At 38.2% G+C, this 24,633-nt stretch overlaps 1 protein-coding gene across 2 annotated transcripts in view; it reads right to left on the reverse strand.

The window, feature by feature from the left end:
• Window positions 1–24,633, reverse strand: part of MSH2 (mutS homolog 2) — a 73,931-nt gene that overhangs the window by 17,509 nt on the left and 31,789 nt on the right. For both annotated transcript variants that reach the window (XM_082358058.1, XM_082358057.1), the window contains one exon: window positions 11,127–11,236. In XM_082358058.1, coding sequence (XP_082214184.1) covers window positions 11,127–11,236 — 110 coding nt within the window. The remainder of the gene's footprint in view (window positions 1–11,126; window positions 11,237–24,633) is intronic.

The following is a 24,633-nucleotide window of genomic DNA, read 5'->3' on the forward strand; positions in this document are numbered from 1 at the left end:
TATAACTAAATTCTGACCAACAGAATGTGAGCAGGAATGATGCGTATCATTTCCGGAATGTGTCCTCCTCTTCCCCTTTAGTCCTCTCCCATTGGCTGGAATACAGATAAGGTAGTAAGCCATCCTGGACCTTGAAAATGAAGGCAACACCCTAAGGATGCTAGAGAAGTAAAGGAGGAGACAGGGTGCAGAGACAGTGGGGCTGCCCTGCCAGCCATGTGCTCCTATGCCCACACTGTCGTGACAGAAAATGAAACCCCTATTCCTGTTTAAGCCACTGTTATTTATTTATTTGAGGTTTCTTTTTCAACAGCTAAATCTTTGCCCTAACAAATGTAGAAAGTTACAGGCTGAGAAATTAACTTAAATGTGTTACTGCGTTAATTACATTTGTAGGGTATAAGGCAAAAGCAAAAGCAAAAGCAAATTTTATCTGAGAGGATATATGATTTGCCTGTATGATTTGCACAGAAGGAATCCAGATAAATGAGAATTCACAATCTAAACATACATAACAGACAAGGAAACAAGCCACCACGAGTAAGAGAGTCAAAAAAAAAAAAACAGTAAGACTCAGCAGAAAGAAGACAAGGAGCAGATTTAAATCCAAAAAATTTTAGAGATGGAATATTAAGAATGGGAATGGAACACATGAGCAAAGAACAAGATACCACTTTAAAAAAAAAAAAAAGACTAGGCAGACTTAGAAATGAACCAAACAACTTCTATAAATGAAAAATATAATCATTAAAAAAAAAAAAAAACCCGGGCTTCCCTGGTGGTGCAGTGGTTAAGAATCCGCCTGCCAATGAAGGGGACATGGGTTTGAGCCCTGGTTCAGGAACATCCCACATGCCGTGGAGCAACTAAGCCCCTGTGCCACAACTACTGAGCCTGTGCTCTAGAGCCTGAGCCACAACTACTGAGCCCATGTGCCACAACTACTGAAGCCCACCTGCCTAGAGCCCGTGCTCCGCAACAAGAGAAGCCACCACAATGAGAAGCCTGTGCACAGCAACAAAGAGTAGCCCCTGCTCGTCACAACTAGAGAAAGTCCACGCGCAGCAACGAAGACCCAACACAGCCAAAAATAAATATAAATAAAATAAATAAATTTATTTTTAAAAAACCCAATGGGATTGTTAAACAACATATTAGAGCTGAAGAATTAGACCATCTGAAATAATCACAAAGAGAGAAGCACAGACACATGGCAGAAAAAGAATGCAAAAGTCTAACACATGTCTAATCATAGCTTTGGAAAAAAAGAGTAAAGAAACACAATAGTCAAAGAGATAATGACTGATAATTTTCCAGAACTGATAAAAGACATAAATTCTCTGATTAAGAAAACACAGCAAATCCAAATAGGAAAAATAAAAAAGAAATCCACTTTTGGACCCAGTGTAGTAGAAGGAACCAATATCTGGGATCAAGACTTGTAAACAATAATAGTGCAAGCCAAAGGACAATGCAACACAATCTTACAGGTACTAAGGAAAAGTAGCGGTCAATGTGGAATTGTACACTCAGATAAAATATCCTTCAAGAACAAGGGTGACACCAAGCGGGGGAAAGCGGGGGTTCGGGGGTAGGATGAATTGGGAGATTGACATATATACACTAATATGTATAAAATAGATAACTAATAAGAACCTGCTGCATAGCACACGGAATTCTACTTCACTCCGCTGTACAGTAGAAACTAACACAACATTGTAAAAACAACTATACCCCAATAAAAAAAAGAACAAGGGTGACATACAGACATTTTCCAACAAACAAAATCTAACAGACTCCCCCCACCAATAAAGGAACTCCTAAAGAATATCCAGGAAGAAGAAATGAACAGCAAAGAAAATGGTAAGCATATGGGCAAATCTTAACACTGACTATAGAGAAATCTAAGGGGTAAAAAAGATAGAACTAAAATATCAGCCAGTAATGAAGAAATATAATCTGACCTAAGGTATTCTAAGGTCCTAGTATTTTGTAGGAGAAGTAAGAAGATGCTGATAACGTTTTTGACTTTGATGAGTTATGTATACACATTTTTAAAAAAAATTTGTGAAGAACTTCAAACCAGTGCATGTGTGATAGGATAGAGGAGGAGCATAAGAAGAGGGAAAACGGGAATTTTTAAAACCCAATCAACATAAAATTAAGAAAGAACAGGTAAGGGGAACGAGGAACGATAAGAATCACAAAATAATTTGGTAGAAATAAATCCAAATTGCCACTTTAAAAAAAGAGATTATCAAATTAAACTTTTTTTTTTTTTGGCTGCTTTGGGTCTTTGTTGCTGTGTGCGGGCTTTCTCTAGTCGCGGCGAGCTGGGCCACTCTTCCATGCGGTGCGCAGGCTTCTCACTGCGCTGGCTTCTCTTGTTGCAGAGCACAGGCTCCAGGCACGCGGGCTTCAGCAGTTGTGGCTCATGGGCCTAGTTGCTCCACGGCATGTGGGATCTTCCCGCACCAGGGACTGAACCCACTGCCAGGCAGATTCTTAACCACTGCACCACCAGAGAAGTCCCTATCAAATTTAAAATTTTTTAAATTTTTTAAAAATTTATTTACTTTATTTATTTATTTTTGGCTGTGTTGGGTCTTCGTTGCTGCCGCGGGCCCCCTCCAGTTGCAGTGAGCTGGGGCTACTCCTTGCTGAGGTGCACAGGCATCTCACCACGGTGGCCCCTCTTGTTGCAGCGTGCGGGCTTCAGTAGTTGTGGCACGTGGGCTCAGTAGTTGTGGCTCGTGGGCTCTAGAGTGCAGGCTCAGCAGTCGTGGCACACGGGCTTAGTTGCTCCGCGGCATGTGGGATCCTTCCAGAACAGGGCTCAAACCCGTGTCCCCTGCATTGGCAGGCGCATTCTCAACCACTGTGCTACCAGGGAAGCCCTCAAATTAAATTTTAAAATAAATAAAATCCAGTTATAAGTTTTACCTAAACCAAAAAGACTCACAAAGGATGCGAAAAGATATACCATGTAAAAACCAAAAAAGGACTCTGGCACTGCTTTCTTATTATCAGACAAAATAAATCTGAGGCAAAAAGCATTACATAATAATAGCATTACTATTATTTAAATATCCCTAAGAATGATAAAGGTTCAATTGCCCACACACACAAAATAAATGACAGCTCTGTGCCTTGAAAACATATGAAGCAAAAATGTATTGAATTTATGAAGATATCCACATTTCTCTCAGTAACTCAGCAGATTAAAATTAGCAAGTATCCAGACAATGTGAACAAAACAACTAAAGCTTTATAATGGACATATAGAGAACTCTGCAACCAAAATTAGGGAGCACTCATAATCCACAAATACATGGAGAATTTTTATGAAACTGACACATACCAAGCTTGGAAATTTAAAAACTTACTTCTGAACAAAAACTTACTTCTAAACAAATGACAAACCAAAGAACAAATAAATGATAATAGAATAAAGGACTTAAAACTAAGTAAGAAATTGTACCTCTCAAAACGTATAGGATTCAGTTGGCTAAAACACCACATTGAAAGAAAAGTATAATCTTAAGTGCTTACTAAAAAAGAAAAGGCTGGAAAAATACTGAACGCTCAACTAAAGAGGCTGAAAAGAGACCAAAAATAGATGAAATATATATGTAAGAATGGAAATTAATGGAAAAAAAAAAAAAAACCCAAAGATACAAAAGAGGATTTTAAAGGTCAATTTAGACAAGCTGATTCTCTAAAAAACAGACAAACTATGGAAAGGAAGAAGTGTCAGGGGAGGCACAAACAAATTATATTAAAAATAAACAGGAAATCTATCTGCAAATACAGCAGTCCTTTTAAAAATAATAAGCAATCACTATGAACAACTTTTAGCAATTGGAAAACTCAGAAATATATATCTACTAGAAATATATTCAGAATATAAATAGAACACTTACAACTCAACAACAGAAAGACAACACAACTTAAAAATGAACAAAGGATCTGAAGAGACATTTCTCCAAAGATATAAAATGATCAACAGGGACTTCCCTGGTGGCGCAGTGGTTAAGAATCCGCCTGCCAATGCAGGGGACACAGGTTCGAGCCCTGGTCCGGGAAGATCCCACATGCTGCAGAGCAACTAAGCCCGTGCGCCACAACTACTGAGCCTGCGCTGTAGAGCCTGCAAGCCACAACTACTGAGCCCACGTGCCACAACTACTGAAGCCCATGCGCCTAGAGCCCGTGCTCCACAACAAGAGAAGCCAAAGCAATAAGAAGACCATGCACCACAACGAAGAGTAGCCCCCGCTTGCCGCAACTAGAGAAAACCTGTGCACAGCAATGAAGACCCAACGCAGCCAAAAATCAATCAATAAAATTTAAAAATAAAATAAAATGATCAACAAATACATGAAAAGATACTTATCATTAGACACCAGGGAAATGCAAATCAAAACCACAATCAAGGGGCTTCCCTGGTGGCACAGTGGTTAAGAATCCGCCTGCCAATGCAGGGGACACGGGTTCGAGCCTTGGTCCGGGAAGATCCCACATGCCGCGGAGCAGCTAAGCCCGTGAGCCACAACTACTGAGCCTGCGCTCTAGAGCCTGCGAGGTACAACTGCTGAAGCCCGTGCGCCTAGAGCCCGTGCTCCGCAACAAGAGAAGCCACTGCAATGAGAAGCCTGCGCACGGCAACGAAAAGTAGCCCCTGCTAGCCGCAACTAGAGAAAGCCTGCGCGCAGCAACAAAGACCCAACGCAGCCAAAAATAAATAAATGAATAAATAAATTTAAAAAAATAAATAAAAGACCAAACTCATTTAAAAAATAAAAGACTTTCTTTAAAAAAAAAAAAAAAAAAAACCACAATCAAATACAACTTCATACCAACTAGGATGGCTATTAAAACAACAAAACAAAACAAAAAAAACCCACAGAAAATAACAAGTATTAGCAAGAATGTGGAGAAACTGGAATCCTCATATATTGCTGGTGGGAATGATAAATGGTGCAGGGACTATGGAAAACAGTTTGGTGATTCCTCAAAAAGTTAAACATAAAATTATCATATGACTCAGCAATTTCACTCCTAGGTATATACCTAAAAGAACTGAACAAATACTTGTACATGACTGTTCAAAGGAGTACTATTCATAATAGCCAAAAAGTAGAAACAACCTTTAAGTCCATCAACGAGTGACTCGATAAACAAAATGTAGTATATACATATAATGGAATATTATTGAGTCATAAAAGAAGCCAGTCACAAAAGGTCACATATTGTATGATTCTATTTATAAAAAATGTCAAGAATTGGCAAGTCCATAGAGACGAAAAGTAGATTAGTGGTTGCCAGCATCTAGGGAAATTGGGAAAAGTAAGTAACTGCTAATGGGTATGGGTTTTCTTTCGGTGGTAATGAAAATATTTTAGAACTGGTAGTGGTTGCACAACAGTGTAAATGTACTAAATACCAATGAATAACATGCTTTAAATTGGTTAATTTTATGTAAATTCCCCTCCAAAAAATGTAATCACTGGAAAGAAAAGAAAAAAGGAGAAATATATTTATGGATAGAAAGACTCAATGTTGAGAGGGAGGAGATATGGGGATATACGTATACGTATAGCTGATCCACTTTGTTATAAAGCAGAAACTAACACAACATCGTAAAGCAATTATACTCCAAAAAAGATGTTAAATTCACTAATTAATTAATTTTAAAAAAGACTCACTGTTGTAATGATGTTGATTCTCCCCAAGTTAATCATTAAATTAAATGCAATTTCAATCAAAATACTTATAAGACAATATTATTTATAAAGTTTAGAAATAACCAACAGTACATATTAATGAAATATGAAAATATTAATATTAATGAAATGCATGAAATTATAATAAACACCAATTCCAGGATAGCATGTAATTCTGTGGAGGGATGTATGCAAACAGGACTTTATAGTGTGCATACAAATGTTGATTATATTAGTATGACAAGTATTTTATAATCAAAATTTTAAACTTTTAAATACCTCAAAAAGGAGGAAAGTGGATGGAGAAATTAACAGGAGAAAGGATGTGGATAGAAAGAAGGGGAAAGGAAGGAAAAGGGGTGGGAAGAGAGAAGGAAAGAAAAAGGAGTCAAGGCCCAGAGGGGGCCAGACAGAGGAAAGGAGGAAGGTGAAAGTGGGGAAAGATAAGGGGTGAAGGAAAGGGAACAGGAACGAAGAATTCTTCAGGCATCCAGACAGAGCAGATTACCTGGAATGCGGGGATGGGGAGGCGGGTGGGAGGAGAGGGCGGTAGTAAATCAAAGTGATAACAGACATTTCATTAACACTGAATGTCAGAAGATGGTGGTGCATCACAATCAAAGTTTAGGAAAGCTGTAACTATAATAATGAAGATTTGCTCGAGAATAAAGCTGAAAGACAGATATGCTTATCAAGCATGAAATAATTCAAGGACTATAATATCCATCAACATTTCTTTTTTAAAAACCCAAAACACCTGAAAAACAGATCTAGCCAAATAAAAGTGGAATCAAGCATTTTAAAGCTAGGAATGAGGAAGCCATGGTAAAAGGACATGGTAAGCACTGAATCCATTTACATATAAACATGAACATTAAACAACCTGGAAATTGGAGTTAAGGCTACAGACATGTTGTGCATGTTTTAGACCTGGCCAGTGTAAAAATATAACTATTAAAAACCAAGAGGTATGAAGGGAGTTCTATAGAAGCACATACAAGAGTGGTTAACTGCTCAACTTTCAGAGCAGGTAATTAATACTCCAAAATTGAAACATGTCCTTCAAAGAAATCTCCAATCTCCTCGTATTTTTTCTAATGTAAGTTTCTTTAACCTATGTTTTAGATTATTTTCCCTCTCTTATAGTGAAAAATTATTCATTTGAAGTTCAACAATTCCCTCCCATAATTTTTTTTTTCTGTTACACTGAAAACCATTAGGTTGGATCCTTTTAAAATTAGAAGTTACTTCTATAGTATGAGCTCGTTTCTCTATCTATGCATCTGTCTGTACATAACCATAAAAAGACCATTAGCTGTACCATTAGCTGTGTCTCAATGGAGGCACTACTAGGATTTTGAGTGGGACAATACTTTATTGTAAGGGACTAAAACACAAAATTTCAACATCTGTCCTCTAAACCTTCAATACTGCCCATACTTGAGAAAAGACTAAATGTTAGTTATTTCTGGGTGGTAGATGTGGAGGATTATTTTTAACTACCATCTCTCTACCTTTCTGCATTGTGTGAATGCTATTTTATATAGGTATCAGTTTTACAAAAACAGTGTTTTGTTTTTTATAGGACAACTATAAGAAAAAATGTCAACATTTTGACAGTTAATTCTAGATGGAAGAATATGAATACTTCCGTTTTTTGTATTTCTTTTTCGTTTCCAAGTACAAAAACTTTAAAGTATTCATATTTAATTTAAAGTTATAGTTAATTTAAAGTTATAAAGTATGTTTATAACTTACATATACTTATACAATAATGATATAGTTGTATGAGGATTATTCAATTGTGGCTTTTTAAAAACTATTTCAATTTCTTCTGTCCCAGTATTTTCAATAAAAATTTATCTAAAGTCATTACTTTTCCAATAGTAGATGAAATATCAGTAATAAGTGTATGTGAAAACTGATTCAAAGATAAAATGGTCCAAATACATATAGAAAGGTTTAAAATTTAATACATCTCACTGAACCACCCAATAAACAAATATTGTTTACATTTTTGTGAAAAATCATTGTTTTTTTTGAACCCTGTCTTGGGGTAGTTTTGTTCTACATCTACTTCAAAAATGGAAAACCTTTCTATAAGATTTATGGAAAGCAGCCACAAAAAACACCCAATGCATTTATATAAAAAGCTAAGCCTAGGAAAAAATAAAAATTAACCCAGCCACTCATATAAATGACTGCTCCTCTCATCACATGAATTCCTAAGTGCACAGGTAGAAAATATGAGATCATACATGAAACGACTGATACCCTCTTGAGGTTTTCTCAAAGTGGTTCTGAGTCATGTAATTGAAATGCCTAAATTCACTACAAATATCTACAATGACAGTGAAGGGTTGAATTCACCTCATAACCTGAGCTAAGTTTAAAAGTTTCTAACCGAGAATAAAGACAGAATCTTAGGAGACACTCCTGGTGGTCTTACAACAGTTATTTCCCTCCTTCTCCCTTCCCAGTAGTGCTCTTACTTTGTGTATCTCCAACTAGAGAAATAACCTACCCCTTGTATCTTAGGCCAAACATCACATTCTATTTCTCTGGCCACAATCATTGTTTAAATAGTCCCATCAAGGCAAACTTCAGGACTCTTTCTTGGAATACGGCATGAACTGCTACTGGTAGGTAGCCATCCTAGAGCCAAAAGAGGAACCAGCCTTAGGTCAAAATTTAAATCACAAAAAAATAGAAGAGATCAAGAAATTAGGTCCTTTGGATGGCCTCACAGAGCTGCTGAATAAAGCAACTCTAAATAAAGCCTACCATATCTCTAGACTTAAAATTTCATGAGCCAAGGTGTATGGAGACTTTAGATTACCTGCAAAAATAAAGAGTCCTAATTGATATTAAGTTTAACCACAAATAATCTACTCAGAAAATTTTTAAAAAGCAAACCCATAACTCACATCTTACTGGCACAGTGCTTATGTTGAAGGGGTCCACAACATGTCACTGTGGCATAAAAATTATATTGAGATGAAAGCATGAGAGTAGACTTTGTTTCTGAACTCTCTTAAAAGCAGAGCCTCCCCAAAGAACTCAATTGTCCTTAAGTCCTTTTCCAGGGAGTTTCACAACCAGGGAAGTCAAAACTATCATATCTTCCATCTTTTCTCCAAAGAGCTCATTTATCTTTCCTAAAAGCCATTTGTTTTCCAACAAGTGCCTTTTCTCCCACTCCCCTTCCCCTAATATTCCCAAATGCTAACAGCTTCCCTGAGTCACATTTTTCTGTGAACTCAAAGTCTGTTCTCTTGCTAATTTTTTTTTTGGTCAGTTTAATTAGCAGTCCCCCAAACAATGAACCTAAGAAAGGAGAAGAAAAGTTTTTCTTCCCCTACAAAGTTAACTACTTAATATTCTACTTTCAGATTTAAAAACTGGGGCTTGTCTATCTAAAGTGACAGCAATGAAATTAGGACAAATGACCTCTTCTTTTTCAGTCTATATCCGACCAATTATTGCACTGCTTACCTTCCCAATCCACTCTTCCCAGACATTTATAAAATCTTATAATGCTCTAATCCCATAGCATCATTCAAGAATTAACACTGACTACTATTTTACAGTCACAGCAAATTCTACTTTAACAGATATGTGTCAAGTATTTCAGATCAAAGTAAAAATTCTTAACCCACAATAAGGATAATACAATGGAGTTGAAGAAAGAACACCAGGTTGTTAACATTGTTCATCTGAAAAGAGGGAAGGAAAAATATCAAGGACGGCCATTTTTGACTCTGTATTTCTTTCCATCATTTTGTTTCACTTGTTCTAATACTATGTGTTCCATTTATAAGTAGAAAAGCACCAAATAAAGAAAAACACTTTAAAAATTTATATCTCGGTATTTTAAATATCTTTCTGGAAAACTACCCACAAGCACACTAACCTACAAGTAAATGAAAAAGACTGCCCTATCACTGACAAAATATTACCAGAAAAGAAGCATTTATACCTACACACACATAGACGACACACACACACACTCACACACATTCACGTGCTTCTAAAATCCAAAGAGCACAGAGTTTAAACATCTGGATACTGCTGCTCCCTTCTTCCCAACAGGTGAGGATGTGGCCTTACCCGTGATTGGGCAGAGTTGGATATTTGTAAACATTCCTTGAAATGAAAGCAAGTAAATGTGTAGCTCTTGATGGTTAACAAAAACTCTGACTAAAATAGAGGGGTGGGAAAGCAAGAATTGAACTTTTCCATGTCATTATACCTATTTACGCACTTGAAGGAACCCAGAGGCCAGGCAAAGCTCTGATGAAATGCTGCAGTTGATTTTGTCCTTTGTGGCCAGCTTTATTAGAAACTTCTAAGTTGCTATCTCCATGCCTTAATATTGTGGGTCTCAAACTTAATCATGTATCAGAAGCACCCGGTGGGCTTGTTAAAACAGATTGCTGGGCTCCCAATGATCTAAAAGTTGTGCACCTAAAATCATTCCACTAATAGCAACATTACAGAGGAAACAAGAGCTAAAACACAAGTTTTCCTAAACAAAGGATGAACGATGCAAGTTTTCTGACTGCTTAACCTACAAGTAAATGGAAAAGATTGCCCTACCACTGACAAATTACCAGAAAAGAAGCATTTATACCTACACACACACACGTGCTTCTAAAATCCAAAGAGCACAGAGTAAACGGGGTTTAATTTCTTTAAATCTCAGTTAATGATCCAGTAAAAACAAAATAAATCAACATCATATATGGCAAATGTTAACTCCACTTAATCCAGTTATCAAGAAGAATGCAAAGGATCTAACTATTCTTTAATAAGAATAATGTAAGCACATATTCCTCGCATGATCATGTTTAACAGGAAAGTTAGTGTAGAAAATTTCAAAATATTAGTATTTAGAGTCATGGTTAACTTTTTAGTATACAACTACTCAGGAGATACACCCATACTCTAACCTCCTCCACCCATACTCTAACCTCCTCCCCCAAAGACTTTCCCTACGTGGAAAATAAAACAAGAGAAGCTGACTTCTCTTATGTTCCATATTTACCTCTATACCCTTCCCTTTTCCAGTGACTATAACTTTCCTTCTTTCTTGGAATTAAAACAAAACTCAGCTTGCATATGTGAAATCTTTTATTTATGAAATTGCCTTTAACCAGACCACTTATGCCCAATATTCACTTCCTCTGTTAATCTTTCTTAATTTTCGTCCACTGAAATGATTATTAAAAAAAAGTTTAGAAACCTTTTCCCATCACTTAATCTTACATCCACTGTCTCAAAGGTGCCTTACAAAAGTACCAAAATTAAATATTAAAAAGAGAAATCTGGAAAGTTTTCTGATGTGCCTTTGCTTTTCAAAACTATTCTGCTGCTTGTTTTAAAGAGTATATTGCATACCTGATCCATATCTAAAGTTGTTTCTATCATTTCCTGAAACTTGGAGAAATCAGAACGAAGATCAATAAGAGGAGTCACAAAAACTGCCAACAACAATGCCTGATGTTTTCCTAAAAGAAAGCAAAAAGTAAATAAATAAATAGGTCCTATACTAAAAATACAAAACTACAAATCATGAAACTTTGCGATAATGAGCAGCCTTTGACCCCAAAAGCACAAACTGTGTAGCAGATCTCTGAAGTTACTACTTACTCAGGTATCTTAATTCAAATGTGTTTAGTACTTATATAGTAACGGAGATGATCTGGCACTCAAAGTTTCCGACTAATAAAACACTGCCTGCCCTGCATGTCTGTTAATCTCCTTCAGAAGAGGTACTATAGATGGAGAAACGTGACATTAATTACAACCAAATGAATAGTATTTCTTTTTAGATTTAATAACGCAAAGTTGAAGTCATTAAAATAAAATATCTAACTTACCTTATAAATCCCTAATTTCCATTAATAATACAGTGTTCCAATTAACAGAGGTTAAATCAAGCCACAAGTAAATGGAACTTCGCTTGATGCTGTTTAAGAGCACATGCTGGGGAATTATGTGAGGAGAAGTAAGTGGAGCAACAGAGTCTACAGTGTGAAAGGCATGAGTAGAGAGACCTGGAAGCCAATCCCTGCTCTGGTATCTACTGGCTCTGTGATCTGGAGCCTCCTTTTCCTTGTCTATTACAACGGGAGTAATAATAACAGCTACCTAGAAGATGAATAAATAAGACAACTATACTTAGTATATATACAGTAGTTGACACAATAGAAGCTCAGCAATAGTTACCACGCATTATTATTGGTTATAATACAAGGATTTTCTTCTGATCTCCAATAAATTCCCTTAGGAGAATGCTGCAAGTGATCTCTAGCATACTGCATTTCACTCCAAAGCAATAATTCCCAACATTTTCCAGACGTATTGATAGCTCTTGATTGAGAAAATGATGAAAACGTTATGATGGCAGTCAGTAAAACTACTGTGAGAATTCATATTTTATTATTAATCACAACAGCATCGAGACATATTTAGAAAATAGTACATATGTGTGAAACATTATTTAGACAGTCTATAAACAACAGTTTGCCCACATAATGTCTGTTGTGCTACAATGCCTGGTTCTTTATTCTGAATTAGCTCATATGGTATTGGTAAAAAGGGGAATGAAGGCAGCAAAACATGGTGGTGGCACTGGTTCACAAATGATTTTTCCCCCAGCCCATTAATGTTTTGAAGAGATCAAGGGAAAGCTTTCACACAATTAAGAGTAAGCTTAGCAACATACAAAGACCTCAGAGTAGCTGGCTTAATGACCATTATACTTTCCACTACGTTAAGATATGTGGAAAGGCTGAGTACAGATGAAAAGTACAAAAACATCTGCCACTGTTTAAAAAGAAATTTTTTATTTAACTGAATTCTATATACCCTGGTTCAGATTTTTAACTTTGTTGAAAGTGACATTTTAAGCAAATGCCCTCAAAGGGCATCTCAAAGGAGGAAATGAGCCCCAGACTTTAAAGCTGCAAAGAGTCACTTGATGCTGGCTACAAATGCAATGGAGATTTACGCAGGCTATTGTTCTTATTAAAGGTTGTTAATGCTTTTGTTATTAATCACTTAAAATTTTTCATATATTTTGAGGTCTACCTTATCTCTATTTTTTTCTGTAAGTTCTGTTTTCTAGCACATGACTTTGAAGAAGGTAAGGTTTTCCAAGAAAACACAAGTAGTATTATTACAGAAGTACCTGTATAAACTTCAGAACATGTCCTCTAGCCCCTCACACACAAAGGCCCACCTTGCTGCAGCTCTTCTCAGAGTTAAAGTCCCTTCCTCTGGGCTTTCCTGGTAGCACAGTGGCTGAGAATCTGCCTACCAATGCAGGGGACACGGGTTCGAGCCCTGATCTGGGAAGGTCCCACATGCCACGGAGCAAATGGGCCCATGAGCCACAACTACTGAGCCTGCGCGTCTGGAGCCTGTGCTCCCAACAAGAGAGGCCGCGATAGTGAGAGGCCCGCGCACCGCGATGAAGAGTGGCCCCCGCTCGCCGCAACTAGAGAAAGCCCTTGCACAGAAACGAAGACCCAACAAAGCCAAAGATAAATAAATTAATTAATTAATAAAACTGTGCAATCTTTAAAAAAAAAAAAAAAGTCCCTTCCTCTGCTCACTTGTTCCATATCCTGCAAGCCTTCACTAGCATCTTGAATTCCTTCCCCTACTTGTAATTTGTACTGAGCCCCAGTTGGCGATTTCCAACTGGGTTTTTTTTTCCCCCAATTGGTTATGGTTTTAATTAAAAATAACAGCTCTACTGAGATATAATTCATATACCAAACAATTCTCCATTTTAAAGTGTACGATACAATGGTTTTTAGTGTATTCACAGATTTGTGCAACCCTCGCCACAATCAATTTTCAAACTCTGTCACTGCCCTCAAAAGAAACAAGGAATCCTGTACCCATTAGCAGTAACTTACAATTTCCTTCCAACCTCCTGCCACTCCTCCAAGCCTAGGCAATCACTAATCCACCTTCTGAATCTATAAATTTGCCTATTCTGGTCTTTTCATATAAATGGATCACACTATATTGTGACGGCTTTTTTTCACTTAGCATAATGTTTTCAAGGTTCATCCATGTTGTATCATGCATCAGTACTTCCTTACTTTTGACTGAGGAACAATATTCCATTGTATAGATATGCCACATTTTATTCATTCATTCATCAATTGATGGGCACCATTGGGTTTTTTTTTTTTTAAATCATTTTTGGTTTATTTCTAGTAACAAAATAACATACTTTTCAGTACGATTGTTTTTAATTACAGAAGTACAGAAACTAAAATAAAATCTTAATAATACTATTACCTAAAAATATGGAACGCTTCACGAATTTGTGAGTCATCCTTGAGCAGGGGCCATGCTAATCTTCTCTGTATCGTTCCAATTTTAGTGTTATGTGCTGCCAAAGCGAGCACCACCCATTGGGTTTTGATAAACTCCATCTTCCACTAGTTACCACAACCTAAAAAGCCTTACATGATCTATCCCAGGGTCTTAAACAAAGGTCCATAGATCCTTGAATTCAAGGTAGTACATAAACAAAGAAGAGAAGTAAATCCCATCTTCATTTTCTCTAACCTCTAACTGGAATCAAGCATTTTCTTCCACTGTTAATGTAAGTAATAAACCACAGTAGTATCATCAGTACTTGTGTCTTTGTCATCAATTAAAATTCCATATATATTTTCATATCATATTATAGTTTTTGGAGATAACGTTAACATTTAAACTCATTAGTTCAAAATTAAAGAAGTTCGAACTTCACTCAGATCATGTTATTTAATGCATTAATAAAAAGGACTTATTTCTCAAGAATTTCTTTTATATTTTGATAAGTGTATTTCAATATAATTGGCTTCCTATTTAACTCCATGTGTTTTATTTTACGCATTTAAAAACGCTATTCTGACAAGTGGTTCATAGACTTTATTGGAAGCCAAAAGGGTCCACAGCACGAAAAATGTTAAGAACCTTGGATAGGCCTCACCTCCTAACAAGCGCCCTTATTCTCTATCTCTATGCTTGACAACCCTAGCTTCCCTTCACTCCTTCAACAAGTCAAGCTGTAGGCACTTATACTAGCTGGCCCCACTAGCCTCCCCTAGATCTTAACAGTGAGCTCTTTGTCATCATTTGAGATTCACCTGAGACAGCAATTCCATAGAGAGGCCATCCTTGACCACAATATCCAGCATCTTCCTGGCCCAGCCAAGTCACTCTGTCACATCAAAATATTATGCTTTCTTTGTTGTACTTACTACTCTTTGAAATTCTTGCTCATTTATTTATCTCTCTCTTCCCTTCCATTATTACTGAACCTCCATAAGAAGAAGGACCTTATCTGTCATATCTACCATTGTAGTTCCCAGAACAATGCCTGGCACAAAGTAGGCAATGGATAACTCTATGCTGAATGAATGCCTTTATGAAGGGAGCAAGGGACTAATGAAGCAACCAATCACTGGTCATTAGTTCCGATACACGCAACACTCACCTAGGAAAAATACAAAAGATCACATTGGGAAATAACTGTTAGCTTCTTCTTTTTTTTTTTAATAATTTTTATTTTGTGGCCCCGGCATGCAGGATCTTAGCTCCCTGACCACGGATCGAACCCTCACCCCCTGCAGTGGAAGCACAGAGCCTTAACCACTGGACTGCCAGGGAAGTCCCTGTTAACTCCTTAAATGCATCAAAATGTGGAATATCTAAGCAATCAAATTCAATAATTTCTCTAAGAACTCCAGATTCATTGTCAGCCCCTAAAGATTCATTTATAACTCGCTGAAGATTTCATTTTTGAGAATGCTGCTGAATACACAATGGAGAAAAGACAATCTTCTTCAATAAACAGTGCTGGGAAGATTGGATATTCACATGTAAAAGAATGAAACTAGACCCTTATCTTGCACCACTTACAAAAAATTAACTTGAAATGGATTAAATACTTAAATTTGTTAAGACCTGAAAACATGGGGGAGGGACTTGGCTGGTGGTCCAGTAGTTAAGAATCCATCTTCCAATGCAGGCGACGTGGGTTCGAGCCCTGGTGGGGGAAATAAGATCCCACAGGCCGCAGGGCAACTAAGCCTGTGTGCTCTAGAGCCCGCGTGCCGCAACAAAGAACCCACACACCGCAATGAAAGATCCCACATGCCACAACGAAGGTGCTGCATGACACAACTAAGACCCAACACAGCCAAATAAATAAATAAATAATTTTTTAGAAAAAAGAAAACATGGGGGAGAAGCTCCTTGACATGGGTCTTGGCAATAATTTTTTGGATATAATACCCAAAGCACAAGTAATAAAATTAAGAATAAACGAGTGGGACTATATCAAACCAAAAAGCTTCTGCACATCAAAAGAAACAATCAACAAAGTGAAAAGCCAACCTATGGAAGGGGAGAAAATATTTGCAAAACATTTATCTGATAAGGCACTAATATCCAAAACAGATAAAAAACTAACAACACAACTCAATAGCAAAAAACCCCCAATTAATCCAATTTAAAAATGGACAAAAGACATGAATAGACATTTTTCTAAAGAAGATATATGAATGGCCAACAGGTACATGAAGAGATGCTCAACATTAGGGAAATGCAAATCAAAACCACAATGAGATAACACTTCATGCCTGTTAGAACGGTCATCATCAAAAAGACAAGAGAACAAATGCTCGTGAGGATGTAGAGAAAAGGGAACACTTGAGCACTCCTGGTGGGACTGTAAACTGGTACAGCCACTATGGAAAACTGTGTATGGAGGAGCCTCAAAAAATTAAAAATAGAACTGCCATATGATCCAGAAATTCCACTCCTGGGAATATAACCAAAGAAACCCAAAACACTAATTTGAAAAGGTATCTGCACCTCCCATGTTCATAGCAGCATTATTTACAATAGACAAGATATGGAAACAACCTAAGTATCCATCGATGAATAAAGGGATAAAGAAAATGTGGGGTGCGCGCACACATGCGCACACACACAAAGACACACACACACACACACACACAAAATGGAATATTATTCAGCCATTAAAAAAAAAAGGAAATACCACCATTTACAACAACATGAATGGACCTGGAGGGTGTTATGCTAAGTGAAATAAGTCAGAGAAAGACAAACACTTTGTTTTTTTTAAATAAATTTATTTATTTATTTAATTTTGGCTACGTTGGGTCTTCATTGCTGCACGCGGGCTTTCTCTAGTTGCGGTGAGCAGGGGCTTTGTTGTGGTGTGCGGGCTTCTCATTGCAGTGGCTTCTCTTGTTGCAGAGCATGGGCTCTAGGCGTGCGGGCTTCAGTGGTTGTGGCCCCAGGCTCAGTAGTTGTGGCTTGCGGGCCCTAGAGCACAGGCTCAGTAGTTGTGGTGCTTGGGCTTAGTTGCTCCACGGCATGTGGGATCTTCCTGGACCAGGGCTCAAACCCGTGTCCCCTGCACTGGCAGGCGGATTCTTAACCACTGCACCACCAGGGAAGTCCAGAAAGACAAATACTTTATGATCTCACTTATACGTGAAATCTTAAAACAACAACAACAAAAACAACTCATAGTTAAAGGGATCAGATTTGTGGCTGGGAGGGGAGGGGGATTGGAGGAAGGTGGTCAAAAGCTACAGACTTCTAGTTACAAGATAAATAAGCACTAAGGATATAATGTACAGCATGACGACTATAGTTAACACTGCTGTATGATACGTATGAAAACTGTTAAGAGAGTAAGTAAATCCTTAGAATTCTCATCACAAGGAAAAATTTTAAAAGAATGCTGCTATGTGCCTCAGAAACTGCTGCAACGTTTAGGTCAATAAGCATAAGTACTTACACTACTGTAACAACCCAAAGCATAATTTAATCACTATCAAACATTTCATCATCATTTACTATGATAAAAATTATAACAAATTTCAGGATAAACTGAAAGCCCATGAGTCTATCAAGAGTAAGTGGTTCAGGGACTTCCCTGGTGGTCCAGTGGTTAAGAATCCGCCTTGCAATGCAGGGGACGCAGGTTCGATCCCTGGTCAGGGAACTAGGATCCCACATGCCGTGGGGTAACCGAGCACGTGAGCCACAACTACCGAGCTCATGCGCCGCAACTACTGAGCCTGCATGCCACAACTACAGAGAAGCCCACGCACCGCAATGAAATATCCCGCATGCTGCAACGAAGACTCCGCGTGCAGCCACTAAGACCCGATGCAGTCAAAAATAAATAAATAAATATTTAAATACTAAAAAAACAAAAAAAAAAAGAGTAAGTGATTCATTAAATATACTCCTGGAATGATGCCCAGGCCAGCTTCTAAATCTAAGCCTTAACTGGTGTATTAACACCAGTTTTGGGACTTGTTTTCTCCATCTTGCCTATGTTCATGCCACTTAATCACAGACTGAGAAATACTATGGAGACTATCCTTAGTTAATTTAGAAAGGTTAATTTTCAGGGGAATTCTCTGGCGGTCCAGTGGTTAGGACTCAGCGCTTTTACTGCTGGGGCCCGGGTTCAATCCCTGGTCAGGGAACTAGGAGCCCGCAGGCCGCACGGCTACTTGTCAAGTGGCAAAAACACCAATGAAAACCACCTTGGCATGTGCACTGCCCCAAAATAAAATGTTGCACTTTCTTGATATACCACTTCAGAACTCTCCTTTTATGACATCTATCAAAATTATATTTTTGTGTGATTATTTGTCTAATGTCTGTTTCTCTCACATGCTATAAGGGCAGAGACTGTTTTGGGGTCCTATCACAGCCTCAGCAGCTAGCAGTGTCAGGAACACAGTGAGTACTCCCAAGTGTTTGCTAAACCTTCTCGCTGTTTCTGCTTCTCCCTTATCTTCTCTAACAACCTCTGGATACCAGTCCTTTGTTATGATGTAAGCAATGAATTAATCAATTTTTGCTAACATACCTTTATTAGTATAGACACTAAAGTAAAATAAAGAACACCGTAAGCTTTCAGGACCTCTTAAATAACAATGGTAAGACAAAGCATCTTGAACTCCTAGCACCATCATTCATCATTAAGTACTTTCCCATTCTTTTACTGCTTTTCAGTTTCCTTTCTGACACATTCTCTCTCCTACACTAAGTGGTATTTTCTCATTCTCCCAAAAGAAGTTTCTGAAGGCCTATTACATGTCAGAAGTTGGGCTGGAATACTTGTTCCTTGGGGACATACCGTACACTCAGGTGTCGGGGAGAGATGACACAGTCATTAAACTAATTACAAAGAAGGATGGCAAGTATAATGACAGGGAAATACAGGGTGCTTTGGAAACACATAACCAGGACAGCAGTGTACTCAAATGTAGGAACAAGGTAGGCCTACCCAAAGAAATGATTTTGAAGGTGAAAATCTAAAGATGAAGACAACAAAGCCAGGTGAGACAGGAAGGGATAAATGTCTGACTCTAAAGGAGCAGCACATACAAAGGCCAATGAGTGTGCAGTATATGTGAGATCCAGAGGATGTTCAAGTTCACTTGAACAGATGCAAAAAACAAATGCAGTTTGTTTTTTCAAACTGCAGACTTTTCTCCATCATAAAATTAATTTAATAAACCTTAGCATTTTTCAGTGAAAAAATTGAAAAATGTCAAAGTACACTGTATTGTTGGTTCAATTTTACATATTATTTCAGTTTATATAATTAATTATATAATTATTTCAGTTTTTATATATACCGTGTATACATGTTGTTAAAAACAAGACAACAGGCCCCAAATGGAGTCGCTTATGCTAAGCCCCATGTCACCAAATCGAGGCTTACCTTAATTACAGTTTCGGCTCTCCCAGAAATGGAAACTTAAACCGGCCAATCAGGAATCACCTGATCAGCACCAGTTAGGTAATACACCTGATAGACCCCTACAATCCCCTAAAGGAAAGTAACCTTACAATAACCAACCCGCTTTTTATAACTTCCTTGTTTCAGCTCCCTTCTGCCTATGAATGTCTTTCATTTTGTACAGCTCTAGAGAGCTCCTTTCTATCTCCTGGATGGGATGCTGCCCAATTCATGAATTGTTCATTAAAGCCAGTAAGATCTTTAAAATCCACTCAGTTGAATTTTGTTTTTTAACACTGCATAGACACACCCATGGGTATGCACTAAGTCAAATGAAAATGTATATCTTACTGTGAGACAAGGTCAAAAAAGTCTGAGAAACACTGGCAATGAGTCCTAGGAGGGAAAGGATAGACAGAGAGATAGGCAGAGGCAACAATTTATGAGGGGCCTGTCAAACCCCAAAACAGTCTTGTCTCTGCCCTTATGGCATGTGAGGGAAACAGACATTAGACAAGTAATCCCACAAAAATATAAGGCAGTGAAATATAAGGGCAGTGAATATATAAAGGCAGTGAAAAACCCCTGAAGGGTTAACAACACACTTATATTTTTATTTATAAATATATTTACATATTGAGAAAGACAGTTGGCTGAAGCAAAGAGAAAGGATTAGAAAGAGCCAAGACAAGAGATAGTAAAAGCATTAGGAGGCTGACAGTAGTTCAGGTAAGAAATGCTATAGCCTGGACTAGGGTGCTGGCAGCGGGATGGAAAGGTGTCCGAGGTGAAGAATATATAGGATGCGATACCAACAGGACTTGGTGACTGAGTGAATGCAAAGAGGGAGAGGCAACAGTTAAGGCTGATTCCCAAGGCTTAGACCACTGGGTAGATAATGGGGCCATTTACTGAGAGAGAGAACACGAAAAGCAGAGTTTAGAGAGGGGAATTCAGAGTAGACTTTGAAACATGGGCCCATATGAGAAATCCTCAGTCAGAATTCCCATTCGGTGATAATCAGGTAGTCCGACCAGCAGCGGTCCACTTTAGTCAGACCATGACTTCCCTAGCTCATGAGAATATCAGCCCACCATTCTGCCTCATTATCTGTAATCTGACGGGCCCCTTCAGGCACGAGCTTGCAATGCCTGGTCTTACTCACCACAGGCAGACACCAACCACACCACAGGCCCCCAACTTCCCACCACAAGAAGACTTTCCCAGATCTGTGTCTGGCAAAGTTGAGGTTGCTGGGTAAATTGGCTGTAATTGCACCTAAATTATTGATACTCACTGGTAAACGTCTTCTCTCTCAAATCATTTACATTTTATTTAATGTAACTGAGAAGTAACTGGAAACGGCTGGCAAAATAATTAAGAAAAAGACACTAAGATTTTCTAATCAAGTTAAATGAGCAAGTGACACTAAAATAAAAATGAACTATAGGAGAGTTCTGGGTAACAGATATGAGGTGCCTCCCTACACGTGTCCTCCCTACACGTGTCCTCCCGACACTAACTCAGGTCCAAGGCCTACCACTAGTCACAAATCTGCTGAATCAGACTTTCCAAATAGAATACAACGGGAAAAACCAACCTAAAGTCTAAATTAATTATCAAGTTAGTATTAACATCCTTGTTCTAGTAAGTATTTTGGTAAATGGTAATAAAAAGACATGAGTTTCAATTAACAAAGATTTAAAAATTTATTCTATGCCCATGTTCTCTTGACTAATTTAACGTAATTTCCTTGTATTATTAACTCCAACCTAGAAGTTTTATGAAGTACAATTAAACTTTATCTGACCCTTTAAATATATTTATGAAATGGATTTAAAAATTCACGTAAGGGGCTTCCCTGGTGGCGCAGTGGTTGAGAATCTGCCTGCTAATGCAGAGGACACGGGTTCGAGCCCTGGTCTGGGAAGATCCCACATGCCGCGGAGCAACTAGGCCCGTGAGCCACAACTACTGAGCCTGTGCGTCTGGAGCCTGTGCTCCGCAACAAGAGAGGCCACGATAGTGAGAGGCCCGCGCACCGCGATGAAGAGTGGCCCCCGCTTGCCACAACTAGAGAAAGCCCTCGCACAGAAACGAAGACCCAACACAGCCAAAAATAAATAAATAAATTAATTAATTAATTTAAAAAAAAAGTGAATAAAACTTAAAAAAAAAATTTCACATAAGTGGAAAAAAGGCTAGCAAGATGCTGCTAATGAAAGTTTACAGTATTCACACAAATATGAGGCTGGAGCCAAAACACTACCAAATTAGCAAAGAAGCCAACAGTTGAAGTGCAGTCAATCATGGTAAAAGATAAAACAATTCAATCGCTCTGAATAACAACCTTTAGCACAAGGGCATCTCCGTTATTCCTCCACCACCAACAGCCGCCCTATAGTTTTGGCCTCTTATCCTCCCTCATGGCCCCTGCCCTCTCTTCCTTTTCAGTTTCTTGGGTCACGTCATCCCTTTTGTTGAGCACAGCCACCTGTTTCCGTTCCTTCATTTGCAGGTAATACTTTCTCTGACAATATACCTCATTTTCCTTTCTTACTATTGTCATTTTGACAAAACAGTAATTTTCTTTCCTATGCTGACTTTCTCTTCTGATTCCACTGATTACTTATGAGTATCATTTTACACCACGCTAGTCTCTGTGAGATAATAGAAAATGTACTGGTCTCTGCTCCTGGTTCCTGACACGGAGTTCCTAAAACCCTTGTAATTTCCTAAGTGACAAGAGCACTAGGAGCAACTCTTGTTCTAATAAGGTGACCCGAGAGGAGCTCTTGAATGTGGGCTGGTCACCCGAAAGACCAAGCCATGATTAGGAGCTTGGAATTTTTAGCTCTACACCCCCCCGACCCCCGTCATCCAGAGAGGGGAAAGGGGCTGGAAATGGAGTTAATAATTGATCATGCCTACATGAGGAAGCTTCCTAAAACCCCAGTAGTGGTGGCGGGGGGCATGTTCGGTTCAGAAAGCTTTCAGGAGAGGAAACACATCCACCAGAAGGGTGACGCAACTCAACTCTATAGGACAGAAGCTCCTGTGCTCAGGAACCCCCCGAGACTTGCCCTATCTCTTCATCTGGCTGTTCATCTGCGTCCTGTATCAATAAACTGTTAAGTGTAAGTAAGTGTTTCCCTGAGTTCAGTGAGCTGTTTTAGCAAATTGATTAAACCCGAGAAGGGGGGTCACTGGGACCTCATCTGTAATCGGTTGGTCAGAAGTACAGGTAATACCTGGGCTTGAGACTGGGTGGAGAGGTTGCAGGGCACCAGGCTTGTGGGATTGAGCCCTTAACCTATGGGATCTGATGCTATCTCCAGGGAGACAGTGTCAGAACTGAGTTAAACTGCAGAACACCCAGTTAGTGTCACAGGAAATCACTTGGTGTGGGGCAAAACCTCCACACATTTGGTGACCAGAAGTGTGACTGATGAAGTTTCTGAGTGTTGTGCCTTGACCTCTTTTATCTCGTAAACTAGTTTTTATTGCACAGTTTTGCATAGGGATGCATATGTTGCATTATAACAGAACTGGCTGTATGCAAAAGTGTAATAGAATATATTGGTGGGATAAAAATGTTCTAATTGTACATTTAATAAATAAACAGTACTGATTTTACAATAGTAAAAATAGTACTAATTATTAGTTGCCATAATTTAACCTCTATTACTTGACACTAACTGGGTAAGTCAATTATACTTCCATGAAAAAATAAATAAAATTAAGAAAAGAAATAAAAAACAAAAAAATTTTAAAGGGCAGTTTTACACATGTTAAATTAAATTAAATGTATAGGAAATACAAAAATACTACAATAAATAACGCATTTTACCTCACAAAAGACATGAAGTTTGCTTGTGGAGGTGCACTTCCAAAAGGTTGCAGCTTGTAAGTTACTGTGAAATGGTGAGTCCTCTGAAATGTAGTGCAAAGCTGTAACACCACATGCAAACGAGTGTGGCTCATGAACACACGGTGGATGCTTGAGGTGTGTGTGTGTCTGTGCATACTTTGTGTATGCCTACACTGCTCAGTTCAGCTGGGTGCAATTTTCTGCATTCACCCAGTGCTTCCCACGGGCAAAATGTGCATAAGCAACACAAAATTCACATTATGCTCAAATTGTTTCCTAATATATGAACTACATTAGAACAAGTCTTCCTTGTCAAAGAAAGTGTTAAGCATAACTGGCCTTCTATAATTTTGCTTAAAGAATGAAACAACATAAAGCAAAATATTAATAATGATTACCTCTGGATGGTAGAATAATTACTACAGAGTTTACCTTGCTTTTATAAACTGATAAAGACGAAATTTAAAGAAAATATCTCCAAAATACAAAATCCAACCAGATCTTAAATTGCAGCTTTATAGGCTAAAGTTTAAAAAGTGCTACATTAGTAAAGCAGATTCCTTTTCAGAAATGCTAAATAAATTGCTTTCATATTCTTATCTTCTATTTAGAAGGAAACTGAGCAATCAGGTTAAAAGGGGGGATTATTATTAGACTAACTTACTATGTTATTTAGGGTTAAAAAGCAATGGAGATAAGCAGAAGGTGCTATGAAAACCAGAAAACTGCATGAGGAGGGCAGAGAAAGCTTCACAGAAAGGGTGATATTTGAGCTCAATCTTAAATATTAGTAGGGTTCCATCACATGGACAAGGTAGTGAAGGGCATTTAAGACAAAGGAAAAACATGGAGAAAAGCATAAAAAATCAGAGCAGTCTGGAGAACCAGTACAGTGAGGAGAAGAGTAGGTGAGGGAGTATAAGGGAGGCTGACTGAGAAGTAGCAGCCAGCCAGGCACAGGAATGGGGCTTCTTCTGGTAGGTTATGGGAAGCAAATTAATGTGTTCATAACCGAAAGGGAAGAAATGATATGATCAGACGTGCTAAGAAAGATTACTATGGGTTCACTGAGGAGGATACAATGACCAGGGGAGGGAAAATAGCACATGTAAGGTTTTTAAATATACTGAAACAGAAAAGGATGATTACTTGGATGTAGGCAGAGGGGAGGGTTAATACCTCAGTATGATAGCTGTTACAATAAAATTCATCAACAA

This window comes from Balaenoptera borealis (genome assembly GCF_965194805.1).
Source record: "Balaenoptera borealis genome assembly, chromosome: 15".
Classification (NCBI taxonomy): Eukaryota; Metazoa; Chordata; class Mammalia; order Artiodactyla; family Balaenopteridae; genus Balaenoptera; species Balaenoptera borealis.